Source organism: Cnephaeus nilssonii, assembly GCF_951640355.1.
Source record: "Cnephaeus nilssonii genome assembly, chromosome: 15".
Classification (NCBI taxonomy): domain Eukaryota; kingdom Metazoa; phylum Chordata; class Mammalia; order Chiroptera; family Vespertilionidae; genus Cnephaeus; species Cnephaeus nilssonii.
In genome coordinates this window covers 11,111,566-11,128,544 of record NC_137086.1, presented here as the reverse complement: position 1 = coordinate 11,128,544, position 16,979 = coordinate 11,111,566, and the positions used below count along the sequence as shown (strand labels likewise).

General features: G+C 39.1%; 1 protein-coding gene across 1 annotated transcript in view; it reads right to left on the bottom strand.

Annotated features, from left to right (window-relative positions):
* RAB10 (RAB10, member RAS oncogene family) overlaps positions 1–16,979 on the bottom strand; it is a 45,659-nt gene that overhangs the window by 9,948 nt on the left and 18,732 nt on the right. The window contains exon 2 of the mRNA XM_079791913.1: positions 5,039–5,099. Coding sequence (XP_079648039.1) covers positions 5,039–5,099 — 61 coding nt within the window. The remainder of the gene's footprint in view (positions 1–5,038; positions 5,100–16,979) is intronic.

Here is a 16,979-nt window from a genome sequence, read left to right as displayed (position 1 = left end):
ATCTTCATTATACCAGCCCACACCAACTGTTAAGGCAATCTCCAGAGCCCTTGCCCCACTACTGCTAGGCTAATTGGTGACCCTTTGCCCAGGGCTAAAAATAGCCACAGCTGCTTATTCATCCTCAAATTATTTTTAGGTTTGCCCCCACACACGTACACCCGGGTCTAAGGACAGCAGGTTGGTTCAAATAAAAACAGATGTGAACTATCTGAAGAGCAATTAAACATTGTCTATGTTCACAATATTTCTGTATGTCACCATAATACAGGTTTTTACAAAACTACTCACTTAATTTTCCTCTCCTATTAATTTTTTTCTTCTAAGCCTATGTATAATAATCACATTTCTGAAATTGTAAACCAATGACAATAGAATTCTCCTTACATAAAATGACAATACATAGCTAAGAGAATATTTTTTCCCAATGACATATTATAAAAGGAGTGATATGTTCTTAGCAACTAAAATAGCTTATTTCCTTAATTGTTAGTCCCACACACAGGGCCAGGGAAGTTGTGTACTCTAGCTGCTATTATGATAGTTATTTTTAGTCTGGGCACTTACAGCACTGGAACAGGCCAGAGACAACATCAATCTGCTCTGTAAGCCAGAGGCTCCTAATTTAAATTCGAATGTCAAAATTTTCAGACTGAGTTTTATTTTAACAAGATCTGGATTTCCTCATAGATATGTAATTTCTCTATATCCAAAACACCCTGAGCTTAAATTATTATCTTCATTAAAAAAAAAAAGTCTAAAACAAAAAACGTCTAAAGCCCGATTCCAGCCCTGCAGAGCTTACAATCCTATGGGGATAGGAATAAACAATAAATATATAATCCTAAATTGTGACAAATGCCAACAAGGTAAACAAGGTGGCATGATAAGGAATAGGGTAAGGGAGGAAGTAATCTAGATAAAATGATCAGGGTGGTCCTCTCTATAAAGGTGATACTTAATGTGAGTGAGAAATATGAACAGAAATTAATGAAAGTCATTTAGTCAACAAATATTTATTGAGCGTCTACATTTGCCAGGCTCTGTTCTAGGTGGTTATATAACCACAAATTAGACTGAACCCCACCCTCAAAAAAGCTTACACTGTAGTGGAGGGGGGAAACAAGAAATAATACATTAAAAAAATATGGTAAGTTTTGCCCTGGCCAGTGTGACTCCATGGTTAGAGTGTCGCCCACACACTGAAGGGTCATGGGTTCGATTTCTGGTCAAGGGCATGTACCTGGGTTTTGGGTTCGCTCCCCTACCATGAGTTGGGATGCAAGTGCAATGAAAAAAATATCCTCTGGTGAGGATTAAAATAAACAAATAAATTGAGATCTGAATGAGAGAAGACAGGAGGGCAAAGGTCTGATGAAAAGCATTCTGAGCAGAAGGAACAGTTGATATACAAAGATCCTGAAATGGGACCATGCTTGGCATGGTCAAGGGAGGAAAAAAGTGGCCATAGTAACTGGAGCAAAGCTGATGAGAGATGAGGTCGGAAGGGACAGTAGCCAGAACATGGAGTTTTCAAACTGTATTTCTGTTGAAATGGGAAGCCTCTGGAATGCAGTGGCACTTCAGAATGTTCAGCCTACCTACAGTTGGAAGGAAGTGGGAGGTTAGGGGGTTGAAGGAGGGCTACAGGGAATGTACAAAAGTCCTAATTGGAAAAGAACTTACCATTTTCATGGAATTAAAAGGAGATCAGCTGGGGCAGAAACTATATATACAAAGGAGCACAAAATGAAGTCAGAAAGGTAGGCAGGACCCTCTGTAAACTGTATTAAGAAATTTGGATTTGAAATTTGGACTTTCATTTGAAATGAAATGAAAATTTAAAACGGTTATAAATAGGAGAAGGAATGACAACCATGATGACCAGATTTAGACTTGAAAAGGTTATTACTCTGGTTGTTCTGTGGAAAAATTACTGGAAGAAGGCAAAAGGGAATTAGGACCTGTTACAATGATTCAAAGAAGCAATAGTGGCTTCTACTGGGGTGGGTAACAATGGAAATGGCAAATTGTATATGGATTCTAGATAAATTTTAAGAGGTTTGCTAAATTGGGTGTTGGGGTTAAAGGGAATGGAAAGAATCAAAGATGACTCCGAAGTCTCTGGCACCTTACGAAGGTAAACAGTTAGTTCTTCTACAATGGGACACTAACAATTTTTAGTGACTGGGGCAAGCATTTCTGACCACCCCTCCTTAAAAAAAAAAAAAAAAAGGCTAACTTGAAGCAACTATAGCTGTTTTCCTGACAGGACCCACTATTCCATGGAAAATATAGTGGAACTTTCTAGAGATCTGGGATTTTAAAAGCTGCAGATACTTCTCTATCAGCCAAACAAGCTAATTTTGGGCCTACAGACATGTGCGTTACCAGGGTGAGACCCATCTCCCATTCTTATGCAACAGATAGAATACAAGTCTCCTGGGAAGAAAACAAGAAGGGAAGATCATTTGAATAAAGAAAAAAATAAGACATTAATGAGACATGAATTGTGTGTCTCAACAGAAATTAAATGAACATTTCAGAATAAATTATTGCTGTGTTAAATACACACACACACACACACACACAGTATGTGTGTGTGTGTATATACATATATATATATAATATGAAAAAGCTTTAAGCACAGACTTAAGTTTCCAAACCTAAACTTCAATCACAGAACAGAACTTTTCATGCTGAAGCAAGAATCTGAATATATGCATTTAAACTAGAAGGAGCCCAGCTGGCATGGCTCAGTGGTTGAGTGTCGACCAATGAACCAGGAGGTCACAATTCAATTCCCAGTCAGGGCACATGCCCAGGTTGTAGGCTTGATCCCCATTGCGGGGTGTGGCAGGAGGCAGCCAATCAATGATTCTCTCTCCCTCTCCTTTCCTCTCTGAAATCAGTAAATAAATATTTTTAAAAAGGTGGGCAGAGCTGGTTGAAATTCAGAATAACTGACATCCTTTCTTTCCTTGAGATAAGCTTTAGTTATAATGAAACAATATGTTTCATTTGCTGAGTTATTTCTCAAAGTAAGGAAAACTCAATGGTCATCAAGTGGGTTATGTTTCAAAGAGAATCATTAAATTTAGAAAACATTTTAGAATGTTTAAATTTTATTTAAATTTGTATTAAATTTTAGAGATGTCATAAAGATTTTACTTCTAATTACACCATCAGGTAATGAAGACATTTTGGTTAAAAATAACCTACTATTAATTATTAGCTTCTAATTATTAGCTTCCTTTAAAAGGGAAGTAACTTTCTGAAACTGTCTTTTGGATTCTGAGACATTGTTCTCCCCTTATTTTCCTTTTCACTAAGTATGGCTTTGCAATCTCCTTTGCTAGCTTCCTCTTCTAAAATATAAACCCTAAAATAAAATATTATTCTTAGGGTTCTATCCTCATAAAAGGTGATTCCCAAATAACAGCTATGATTTATTGATCATTAGCTATGCATCAGACACTGCTCTAAGTGCTTTACATGTATCACTCATCCTAATAACCATTGTATGATAGGTCCTTCTACAATGAAACCCAAGATGAATGCAAACTTAACACCACTGATTTGCAATGAAGAAAGAAAAGGACAGTAACTGGAAGGAGCAGCAAAAGCAATTAACAATGCCACTCTTGTCCGGCTGGTGTGGCTCAGTGGTTGAGTGTCGACCCAAGAACCAGGATGTCGAGGTTCAATTCCCCATCAGGGCACATGCCCTGTTGTGGGCTGGATCTCCAGTAGGGGGCATGCAGGAGGGAGCCTATCAATGATTTTCTCTCATCATTGATAGTTCTCTCTCTCCCTTCTTCTGTCTGAAATCAATAAAATATATTTTTAAAAAACTATGAAAAAAAGAATGCGGCTCTTAACTCTATATTCTGAGCAAGTAATGAATTCTAGCTCTGACATTTTCAGGCTATAAGACCTTGGTTAAATTATGTCAAAATGCCTGTTTCATTATCTGTAAAATAGAAACAATCCAAGAGAAAATAAAGCATATGCTTATACAAAGACTTATAGCAGTTTTATGGTGAATAAACAAATTGTCACATACCAAAAATGAAACAGACTATCAGAAATAAAAAGTAATGAACTTACTGATACACATGAAATAATTGATAATTTTCAAAATAATTATACTGAGTAAAAGAAGCCAGATAAGTTCCCCACAAAAAGATGAAAAAAAAAAAACCAAAAGAACACTATATGACTGAATTTATGTACAGTACTAGAAAATGGAAACTAGTCTACAGTGACAGAAAGCAGAGGAGTGGTTGCCTGGGGAACGGGATTGGGAAGAAGGAGAGATTACAGAAGCTTGAGGAAACTTTTGATGAGTATGTTCATTACCTTGATTGTGATATGTATTCACAGATTTATACACATCAAAACTTACCAATCCACACACTTGAATATACAGTTTATTATATGTCACATTTCACAGGGAAATTGTACTTAATAGGTTAAAACACACATGTAAAACTTAATATTCACTGAAAATTACTATTATAATTTAAAGTCTATGATTCATACTTGATACAAATTTAAAGGATTTTATTATACTTCTATGGAGGGCTATAAGAATTAATAAAAATAATGCCTATAAAGTTACACGTTAAAGGAAATAAATATTTCAGCTTAAGCCTGTCAAAGTATCAAAAGGATTATATTAACTTTTATATTGAGTGTGAGCAAAGTATTGTGCTAGAGGCTTTATACAGATCAGATTATTTCATGAAATCCTTATAACAATCTTTTGAGAATCCATTTTCCATATGAAGATATAAGAGGCTCACAATGGGTATGTAACTTGCTGAATGAAGTTCATAAGGTAAATGGAAAAGGCAAAATACTCAGCTAGATCTCATGGACTCCAAAATCCATGGCAATAATTTTTTTACTTCACTGAAAGGAGGTCATCTGATTGCTGGCTTTAGAAAGGGAAGTCTCACAGAATCTAAACAGGTGACAAGACCTTCAGACTTGGAATTCTACTATATCAAGTGGGTAAATTAGTGTCACTTACCATATCTGTAGCTTGATCTTCTTTCCTTGTAATTCAACAGTTTTGATCTTAAAGTCTATTCCTACAACACAGGAAAAAAAAGGTAAATTGTATCTGGCTCTGAACTGAGCTATACTAAAATTAACTGGAATAAAACTTTTAAAGTATGTTTGTGTATGTTTGGCTCTAGATAGTCACTAAATACTCAATTCTGAGCAAATGTGTCAAATTTTAAACCTGAGTGGTAATATATAAGATCCAAGATGTTAGAAGAAATAGCTATAGAAAAAGAATGAGTTCTTAAAATTAGGAAACTTTTAAAATGTACAATTTAAAATATCTATTGCAAAGGAATAAAACGTTTCTTACTAGGGAAAAAATATAGCCTTCCTAGCTTGCAGAGCAAAAGAAAACCATAAGGGATAAAAAGGGTCATTTCATAATGACAAAGGGATCAATTAATTAAGAAGGCATATGCATCTAATAATACAGGGCATCAAAATACACGAAGCAAAAGTACTGCAGGTCGCACAGAATCTGCTATTTAACCAACCAAAATCTCCAGCTTGGTCCCATTATGTTTGCCATACCCAAGGTAAAAAGGGCCACTTACCTAATATTTATAAACCTCAGATTACAATGTTTACAGCCTCAGACCATGCCTACACTTGCCTGACTTTAAGATATACACCTACCTGTTTAAGATATAAACCTCATTCAAGACTCTGTGAGTTTCCCTCTCCATCTCACCTTGTCTATTTTCAAACTAATTAGCAGTAGTTGAAGCAATTCCTCATTCTTTTCTGCACAAAAATTCTCTTGGTGTGTCTACCTCTATGGCTATTCATCAATCTTCATTACTGGTTTCTCCTCATCACTCTGACCTTTTCTAAAAATTGCAATGAGCCCTGTCCAGGTCATCCCGATACGCCAAGGCTGCGGGCTCCATCTCAGGTCAGGGCACATACAAGAATTAACCAATGAATGCATACATATCCTCTCTTTCTAAAAATCATCCTACCTAATAATAGACAAATATGCAAATTGACCATACCTCTGACACACCCACAAGCCACGCCCACCATCCAATCAGAGTGAGTATGCAAATTAACCCAACCAAGATGGCTACAGCCACAGAGAGCAAGGTTTCCTAGGTAACAGAGGAAGCCAAGCTTTCCACCTGCCCTTGCCAGGCCTAAGCCTCCACTCAAGCTACAAAGTTTCAATTATAGAAGGTAAACAAATTCCAACAGAAATGGCGGCAGAACGGAGCTTGAGAGAGCAGGCCAGGGTTGCTCCCGGCAACAGGGGAAGCAAAGCTTTCCGCACACCCTGGCCGGGCCCACCCGCTTAAGGCTACAAAGTTTCAATTATAACCCCAACAGAAATGGCTGCCGGCCTCGGAGGGAGCCCCAGGCTTGGCTCTGCTCCAGGCTACAAAGTTTCAATTGTAGAAGGAAAATAAATTCCAGATACCAGGGCCTCCCCTTGGGTTGCCAGGGGGCGTGGCCGGCCTGCAAACCACCACAGGCCCCTCGCTCAGGCCGCCTCATGCCCCAAGGGAACCCCACCCTGATCAGGGACACCCTTCAGGGCAAACCAGCTGGCCCCCACCCCTGTACCAGGCCTCTATCCTATCTAATAAAAGAGTAATATGCAGATTGATCATCACTGCAACACACAATATAGCTGCCCCCATGTGGTCAAAGATCCTGCCCCCATGTGGACACAAGATGGCCACCATAAGATGGACAGCAGGAGAGGGCAGTTGGGAGGCACCCGGCCTGCAAGGGAGGGCAGTTGAGAAGGACCAGGCCTGCAAGGGAGGGCTGTTGACAGGGACCAGGCCTGCAAGGGAGGGCAGTTGGAGGTGATCAACCCTGCAGGAGAGGGCAGTTAGGAGTGACCAGGCTGGCAGAGGAGGGAAGTTGGGGGCAAACAGGCTGGCAGCAGAGTGGTTAGGGGGTGATCAGGCTGGCAGGCAGAAGTGGTTAGGGGCAATCAGGAAGGCAGGCAGGCAAGCAGTTGGGAGCCAGCAGTCCTGGATTGTGAGAGGGATGTCCGACTGCCCGTTTAGGCACGATCCCAGTGGGATCGTGCCTAAACGGGCAGTCGGGCCGAAACCGGTTTGGCTCAGTGGATAGAGCGTCAGCCTGCGGACTGAAAGGTCCCAGGTTCGATTCCGGTCAAGGGCATGTACATTGGTTGCAGGCACATCCCCGGTAGGGGGTGTGCAGGAGGCAGCTGGTCGATGTTTCTAGCTCTCTATCCCTCTCCCTTACTCTCTGTAAAAAATCATATATTTTTTTTAAAAAATGGGCAGTCGGACATCCCTCGAGGGGTCCCAGATTGGAGAAGGTACAGACTGGGCTGAGGGACAACCCCCCTCCGTGCACGAATTTTGTGCACCGGGCCTCTAGTTCAATAAATAAAATAAAAGTAAAAATTGCAGTGAACTTCTCTTTTCTATCTGATTCCCTTGATTTTCCCAAATTTCAAGGCTTTAAATTCCACACATACACTGATAACTCTCAAATTTGTATCACAGCCCAGATCTTCTCTGAACTTCAAACTTAAGATACCCAACTGCTTATTGGCTATCTCAAATCCCATCTTCACAAAGACTAGCAGAAGTACTAAAATAGTCAATAAAGCCCTACAAATTTTGCCCCCCATCCCCATCCTTCCACCTTGCCCTCATCACTTTTAATATCATCTTGCTCTGATCTAGCTAGCTGTATTGGCTTCCTTGTTGTTCCACACATAGAACAGGCAGGTTCCTACCTCAAGACCTTTGCATATACTTATTCCCCCAACCTGGAATACTCTTCTCTATCATGGCTCCTTCCCCTAGCTCCCCTACCCTAGCTGCAACATTTCCCCATGTCCCCCAACCACATGTCCAATGTCTGTTAATACTTCCTTATCTCTCTTCCTTACTTTTTATCTTTAACATTCCTCAAATATACTGTATATATTTACTTATTCCAGTTGTTTATTATCTGTCCCCCTTTGCCAAAATAGAGGATTCTTAAGAATAGGGATTTTTGTCTCTTTAATTCAGTTAAATTCCCAGTACTTAGAGCTATGCCTGACATATAAGCAGGCATTCAAAAAATATTTGTTGAATAAACAGCTAAATGATGTTTTCTAGAGAAAGTAAAAGGGTACCAGAGAAGACATATAGAAAATATGGTCCCATTATGTTTCACCCTCAGGAAAAGATGTTTCACCCTCAGGAAAAGAACAGAAAAAATGACATATAGAAAATAATTTTAAAATTATGCAAGAAAACTTAACAAAACAAAAAAAAAGAGAATATTTTAGACTGAAAGACCCACTGCCAAGTGCCTAGCATCCTATCCTATATAATAAAAGCCCAATATGCAAATCGACCAAACGGCAGAACGACTGGTGGAACCGGTCGCTATGATGCACACTGACCACCAGGGGGCAGATGCTCAACGCAGGAGCTGCCCCCAGCCCGCAGGCCCCAGGCCAGCCAAGGCAGGTGCCAGTGGGGGCCCCCATATCGCCCCACCGGTTGCCCCACAGATCGGCCCTGATTGCCGCCTAGGCCTAGGGACCCTACCCAGGCATGAATTTCGTGCACTGGGCCTCTAATATGAATAAAGTAAAATCTATACCAAGTAACAGCATCATGAAATTTCAAGACATGAGGAATAAGAAACAAACTAGGCTAACAAAACAAACTAAATCAAACAGTCAAGAATGACAACTCTGAAAGCCTCAAAACTTCTTAACAGCAACACTAGAATCAAAAATGCAAAGGCCATCTGGGCCTTGAGGTTTTATTCAGAAAAATTTTAATTAAGAGTCAATTTCTTTTTTCTTTTTGTTAATCTCACTTGAGGATATTTTCCCACTGATTTTTAGGAAGAGTGGAAGGGAAGGGGAAAGAAAGAAACATTGATGTGAGAGAGATACATCGATTGGTTGCTTCCCATGCACACCCCAACCAGGGCCAGGGATCATGCCCTTGACTGGAATTGAACCCTGGACCCTTCAGTCCACAGGCCAACGCTCTATCCACTGAATCAAATGAGCTAAGGCAAGAGTTAATTTCTTTAATACATGTCCACTTACTCTATCAACTACTAAAGAAGAATGGTGAAATATCCAACTATGTAATTGTGGATTGCCTATTTCTCTTTCCAACTCGTCAGTTTTTGCTTCAAGTATTTTGAAACTCTGTTATGCTATACTAGAGGCCCAGTGCACGAGCGCACCGCGGGACCCAGTGTCAAGTCCTACCGGTGCCACGGGACCCCATCAATGCACCTCCTGGTGACCGGTTGTTACGACCACTGGGTTTTTATTATATAGATAATAAAAGCGTAGTATGCAAATTGTCCCCTTGACCGGGAGTTCAGCCAGGGAGCGGGGCCAGCCGGGGGAAGGGAGGGAGGCCCCGGCAGCAGTAGGTGGCGGGGGAAGGGAGGGAGTACTTGGCCGGCAGCCACTAGGGACCTTACCAGTACACAAATTTCATGCACCAGGCCTCTGGTTAACCTTTTGCACTCGGGATGTCGTGTGACTCGACACGGTTAGCATCGGTAGCAGCTCTTTTTATACTCTTTGAATGTATCAATAATTTGAAATATAAAAAAATCAAAATAAATAAGTTTGTATGAAAAGAAACTCCAGTTTTTTATTCTACTGCCGTGCTTTGTAAAATCTGGGGTATTTAAAAAATTAAATCCCGAATAGAATAAAGAAATTGAGAAAAAAGGAAGTGAGTGCAAAGGGTTTTAAATATATAAATATGACAAATGGACACATTTATCATTGTCAAAAAAACACACCTTCATTCCTTAAAATATACTTTGTCTAATATTAATATAGCCACTTAAGTGTTTTATTAGTAGCTTATTAGATATACTACATTTTTTTAGTGGTTGTGCTAGGGTTTGTAATATACATCTTTAACACCACCATCTACCTTCAAACAATTTTATATTGCTTCTTATATAAATACTAGAACTTTACAGTAGTATACTTCTATTTTCTCCCTCCTATTATAGGGCTTTTTAAATAGCTGTACTTCTACTTGTTATACGTCTAAATTTTACTTTTTAAAACATTAACATTTTTGCTTTAAACATTCCATTGTCTTTGAAATAAATTAAAATTTGAGAAAAAAATTTTTTGCCTTCTCCACATTTTTACCATTTCTTATCCTCTTCATGCTTTGTGTAGATCTGAGTTTCTATCTGGAGTAATTTTCTTCAGCCTGAAAAACTTCCTTAAACATTTTTAATAGTGTGCAAGACTGGCAGCAATAAATTCTCCCAGCTTTTGTTTGTCTGGAAAATGTCTTTATTTTGCTTACATTTTTGAAAGATATTTTTGTTAGGATTGTTTTCTAACTTGGTAGTTTTTTCCTTTAAATGTTACTCCATTGTTTTCTGACTTGCACTGTTTCTTTTTCCCCTTTTCTCCCTTTGAGAGAAATGTAAATTTAAGAAACTTTTTATTTTAAAATGATTTTACAGAAAACTTGCAAAAATAGCAGAGTTCATGTATACTTTTTATCGATCTCCTAATGTTAACACTTACACAACCATTTATCAGAAACAAGAAAGTAACACTGGTACAATGCACCTTTTCTGAGCACTTCTTTGTTTTCTGGCTTTAACAATGTTCCAGGAACAGCTTGCATTTCTCCTACCTCAGCTCTGGGAAATCAACGAGTTCTCTGAAGAGCCCTGGTTACTTTTATTGAAGATTTGTAGAGCCCGAGATCTGGACACTAAGCATGCTCTTTGCTACCAGAGTGTCATTACTTTGAGGCCTTCCCACAAAACAGAGCAAATATATTTATGTATACTAATCCATGCACATACACATATCTACAATTCCATACCTATCTGTATGTATATATAAGATAATCAGTTCATACTTACACCTCTGGTTGCAATCCAATAGCACAAGAGTTCATCTAGACTCTCCTTTTCTTGTAACCCTCTTCTTTAACAATTAGAAACCTGGCTCTCAGTATTTAAAATTTGTTTACTTATATATTCAATCCTAGTATACAGTAAAATCCTCTCTTAATGTAGTCAATAGGTTCTTGGAAATTGGGACTTTGACAGATGCCATTCTCAGAGGGTCACACCCACTCAGACTTGGACATTTAATTACACACCAATTCACCTAACATGCACATCTTTAGGATGTGGGAGGAAACCAGAGTACCTGGAGAAAACCCATTCAGACATTGGGAGAATATACAAACTCCACACAAGACAGTGATCCTGGATTTTGCTTCTCATCAATGTTGTAATGAAACAATGTTGAACGAAACTTCATTTTTTGAGGACCTGCTACATATATAAAGTAGTTTCAGACTTGCTAACTAATGCCCTATGAGAAACTAGATTTGTTACATACTTGTATACAATTTTCTTTTTATCTTTAGTATTACAGTATCTAATCAAAATACTATTTTCTAAAGTTACTTTGATTATTCCTTCTCTCTCCTCAGTGTAGTTGTTATTAATTTGTAATAGTTTCAATTGCTGACTTACATTGTTTTTTCATGAAAAGTTTATTTTTGTCGTGTGTGTGTGTGTGTGTGTGTGTGTGTGTGTGTGTGTGTGTGTGTATGTATTTCCCCCCCCCCCCCCCCCGCCCTCTGGCTTAAGATTTCTCTTTATAAATGGTTGGATTAGGATATGACCCAATGTATCCTACCTAGGTTCATTAGGTCTATGGAATGATAGCTTTCATCATATTTGGAAAATTTTCAGCCATTGTTTCTTCAAATATTTCTTCTGCAACCATAGCTCCCCACCCCTGAGTCTTAGATCCAAATGCACATATATTAGACTATTTGATAATGTCACACATCACTGAGGCTCTTTTTTCCCCCCAGACTCCCCCGACCCATGCTTCATTTTTAATAAGTTTCTATTACCCTTTCACTGATCTTTTCTTCTGCAGTGCCTAATCTGCTATTAAGCCCATCAGCTGAATTTTTCATTTCAATTGTATTTTTCAATTCTAGAAGTTCTAATGGGTCTTTTTTACATCTCGTCTTTCTCTCATGCTCACACTTTCCTTTAAATGCAACATCTGTCTTCTAAATTTATCAACCCTGTCATTTCTAGGTCTATTTCCATTTACTGATTTTTCTACTAGTTAAGGGCTACATTTTTCTATTTCATCATTATGTCTAGTTATTTGGGATTAGATTAACATTTTGTGTATTTTGTCAATGCATAAATTTTTTATTCAAATAAATTTTAAACATCCGTTGCTTTTTAAAAATACATTTTTATTTATTTTAGAGAGAGAAGGGAGAGGGAGAAATGTAAACATCAATTAGCTGCCTCCTGCATTCTCCCTACTGGGGATCGAACTCACAACCTGGGCATGTACCCTGACCGGGAATGAAATCGGCAACCTCTTGGTACACAGGACCATGCTCAACAGAGATACACTGGCCAGGGCAATGTATGGATTTTTTAAATGTTAAGTTTTGTTCAGGTAGGCAGCTAATTTAGTTGAGAATCACCATAATCCTTTTGAGACCTGTTTTTTCAGCACAGTTTTAGAGTAGGGCTGGAGTAGCCTTTTCTCTCAAGTTACTTTAGCCCTACTCCTAAGGAATGCCATTTCTGGGGTCTCTCCCAGATGGCCCTGATATTCAACGAAAGCTCTCCACTCCAGCTGGTCAGAACTAAAATATCTTCTAACTCATTATAAACCTCAATACTTTTACCAGCTCTCTGGTAATTGTTCTTCCCCCAATAGCTGTTGTTTGTCCAGCCCACGGAGGCCCATGCAGCTTAATATCCAGCCAAAGACTCAAAGAAACTCCTCTGCAGATTTCTAGATTTGTTTGTGTAGCCCCATCTTCAATGGTAATTAATTCCAGCCTCCCCAGTCTCTCATTTCTATTTCCTTGGCCCATCAGGCCTGCCTTGCTTTGTTTAGATCCTGCACTGGAATCTAGTTTAGACAGCCAGGGAGATAGAGCTCAATTTGTTTTCATTCTCTCGGGGGTTGCAGTCCTGCCCTGCCTGTTACCAAATTTCTAAAAAAAAAAGGTGTTTCATGTGTTTTGTCCAGTTACCTAGCTGTTTATGGCCAAAGGGTAGTCTAGTACCAGTTACTCTGTAATATCTAGAAGTGAAAGTTCTCAACAGCTTTACTGTCTTCTAAAGATGAAGCAATCCTTAATCTCTTTTGGAATATGTTCAAAATAATTTGAGAACCCAACGAAAATCATGGATCCTTTGCTCAGTCCCTCTGCCTTCTGTTGTTTCATGGTGTTATGATTTATCATTCTTTCAAGGTTGTAGGGCCAATTTTTATTTCCTGAAAACTTGCAAAGGTTGGAATTAAAATATTTGAGCCAGGGAAGTCTGTGTTTTTTGTTGTTGTTGTTGCTTTTTTTTTGTTTTTTTTTACTTTTTTACAGAGTGTCTCCTTTGATCAAAGTTCAGAAAAAAATCCAGCTACTATTCTTTCTCCACATGTGGCAGCAGAGATTTCTCATATTTTCATGGCAACATACTGGCAGTTTGATACTACAGATTGAAGAAACAAAGCCTAAGTAATCTGGACTTTGTACCCGATTTCTTAATTTGCTTTCTTTCATTATATAATTATTAAAAAGCAAATTATTTTATTTTACTACTCCACATCTAGCCACCAGCAACAGTGATAGTGAATTATAAATATGTATGTGTGGTAGTCTTCCTTATCTGTGGAGGATACGTTCCAAGACTCTCAGTGGATGCCATGGATAGTACTCAGGATAGTACCAAACCCTACATATATGGTGTTTTTCACTATATTTATGATGAAGTTTAACTTATAAATTAGGCACAGTAAGAAATTAGTAAAAATAGCTAATAATAAAAATAGATAATATACTGTAATAAAATTTATGTGAATGTGGTGGTCACTTGTTTTAGTAGATCCCTTGCTGAACTCTTCATATAGGCTCAATGCTTTCTGGTGCAACAAGCTGCTCTCAATTGGGAATGCATTTTCTGTTCATGTCTTCCACACACAAAAACTTAGTGCCTTTTCCATATTAACCAAGCATTTAATCATGCACTGTGGCCATAATTTATTTATTTTTTTTAGTTAACAATGCAAAAGCAAAACTAGCACAATTTTTTTTCCTTCTTCACAATTTCAAGGATAGCAGATTCGTTCTTACTAGATCTTAGCAACTTCAGCATACAATTTTTTTTTCTTTCATTATTAAGTCAAGAACTTTCACCTTTTCACTTAAATAAGTACATTCTCCTTGAAGTCTCTCTTTAGCATATCTGAATTGCCAGCATCACTATTCTTGAGTTTGGGGGCCACTGAGTAAAATAAGCACCTGTGATTGAGCAGCAGTTGATCTGATAACTAACACAGCCACTAAGTGACTAACTGGGAATGTCTACTACGCAGTGCTGACACTCTGGACAAAGGGATGATTGATTGACTTCCTGGGTTGGATGGGGCAGGACAGGGCATTGTGAAATTTCACCATTGCTACTCAGAAAGATGTGTGATTTAAAACTGATCAATTATTTCTGGAATTTTCCATTTAATGTTCTTGAACCAAAGGTGACTGCAGGTAACTGAAACTGCAGAAAGCAAAACCATGGATAAGGAGGGGCTACTGTATTTCACATACATACCTAGTCATTCTTCTCTAACTGCTGTTAAAAACTGGCACTTTCCTAGATTACTAGTCCTTGGAGCATAAGCCAGTCCGGTCAGGCCAGATGCATGTGAATAAATACCACCTCAGAAATCACCATACTCAACAATAAGGTACTTACTGATTTAAGTAATGGAGGTGGTTGAGAAGGTAGAGACAGAGGGTAAACAGGAAAGAAGAGCAGTTTAAGGTGCTTGATATTTATTAAAAATCTATTGATCAGAATGTAAAGGTCTATTTCTGAACTCTCAATCAATTCTAATCCACTGATCTGTATGTCTATCTTTATACTAGTACCACAGTGTCTTGATTACTATAGCTTTCTTGTAAGTTTTGAAGTCAGATAGTGTGTCTTCAACTTTGTGCTTCTTTTTCAAGATTATTTTGGCTATTCTGGGTCCTCTGAATTTTCATGACTCTTAGGAGCCACTTGGCAACTTCTACAAATGAGTTAGCTAGGATTTTGGTAGGAATTGCATTGAATCTGCAGATCACTTTGGGCAGTACTGCCATCTTGCCTTATGATCCACGAATACTGGGTATCTTTCCATTTGCTTAAATCTTCTTTAATCTCTTTGAACAGTGTTTTCAGTATGCAAGTCTTGTACTTCGTGTTAAATTTATTCCTAAATACTGATTCTTTTTTATGCTATTATAAGTGGAATTACTGTCTTAATTGGTTTTGTTTTTTTATTGATTTTAGAGAGAGAAAGAGACAAAAGGAGAGAAACATCGATCAGCTGCCTCCTGCATGCCCCCTACTAGGAATCGAACCAGCAACCTTTCTGTACATGGGACAACATTCAACCAACTGCACCAACAGGCCAAGACCCACTTATAGACTTTTAAAAAGCAAAACATTAAAATTACAAGTGACAACAAAAGTCATTCTAACAAAAAATAATTCCATCCAAGTAAACAAAACACATTACATTACATAGTAATCTATAGCATAAAAGGCCTGTGGTTGTGACACCATAATGGCAGACCAACCAACCAACCGATCACCACCAGAGGTCCTGGAGCACCTCTCGGGCCCTTCCCCCGCCCCCAACCCTCCAGGGCACCAGCAGCGTCTGTGGAACATCATGGGGCACCGGCAGCATCCATGGAGCATGCGAGGCGTCGCGGGGCAGGGCGCCGGCAGCATCTGCGGAGCGTGCGAGGCGTCATGGGGTGGTGGACATGGTGCTGATGGCAGGTTAGGCCTAGGGGACCCTACACGTGCACGATTTAATTGTGCGCTGGGCCTCTAGTCTATAATAATAAAAGCATAATATGCTAATTAGACCGGACAGCCTAACAACCTTCTGGACGTCATTCCAGATGTCCTTCCTGATGAAGCCGTAGCGGGGGCCAAGGCAGAGGCGGTTAGAGGCGATGAGGCAGGCAGGCGAGTAGTTAGGGGTGATGAGGCAGGCAGGAGAGTGGTTAGGGGCAATCAGGCAGGTGAGCGGTTAGGAGCCAGCGGTCCCAGAATAAGAGAGGATGCAGGCCAGGCTGCGGGGGTACCCCCCCCATGCACGAATTTCGTGCACCGGGCCTCTAGTATATAATAAAGCCCCCAAATTGCTGAATCTCTAGGTATAAGTCAAGATGAAGAAAGTCTCATTTGTTATGTACTAATTTTAGAGAAACTCCCTTAATTCATAAGGTCATTAAGATTCTTAGAAGTAGTATAGAGAAGACAGCTGGGAAATCTGATAAATTCCACAATACTAGTTAGTAGACAATAATATGAAAACAAGAAGAGCAACACCATAAAATCAAAGAATTAACATGTTTCTCTGTGCACAAAAGATATGCCTTTTGTCACCCTGCTATAAAAAGTTAAATTTTCTTATTCGAAAATTTGATTATCTGTTAGGTTATATACCATACATCAATAAAAAATACAAGTCCAGTGTGGATTCATTTTAAAAATTAAGAAAGGCAGTATGCAGCACAATAATTAAGAGGACACTGGCAAACATGGTCTCTGGCTCTGCCGCATACTAGCTGTGTTCCACTGGGTGAAACTTGAACCTCTCTAGACGTACCTCTGGTTTCCCCAACTACAGTATGAATTATGATTTCCAATACGTTGTGAGGATCAAATGAGTCCATGCGCAGATAGCCTATTATGTTAAACTCCCCCCCCCCCCCCGCAATGAAGCTATTAAATTGGTTCTGAATACTATTCTAGCTACTCAACTTCAGCCTTCTCCCAGTCTAATGCTTTGCCACTAGTGAGATAAACTGTCCATCCCTCCTTGCGGCCTGCCC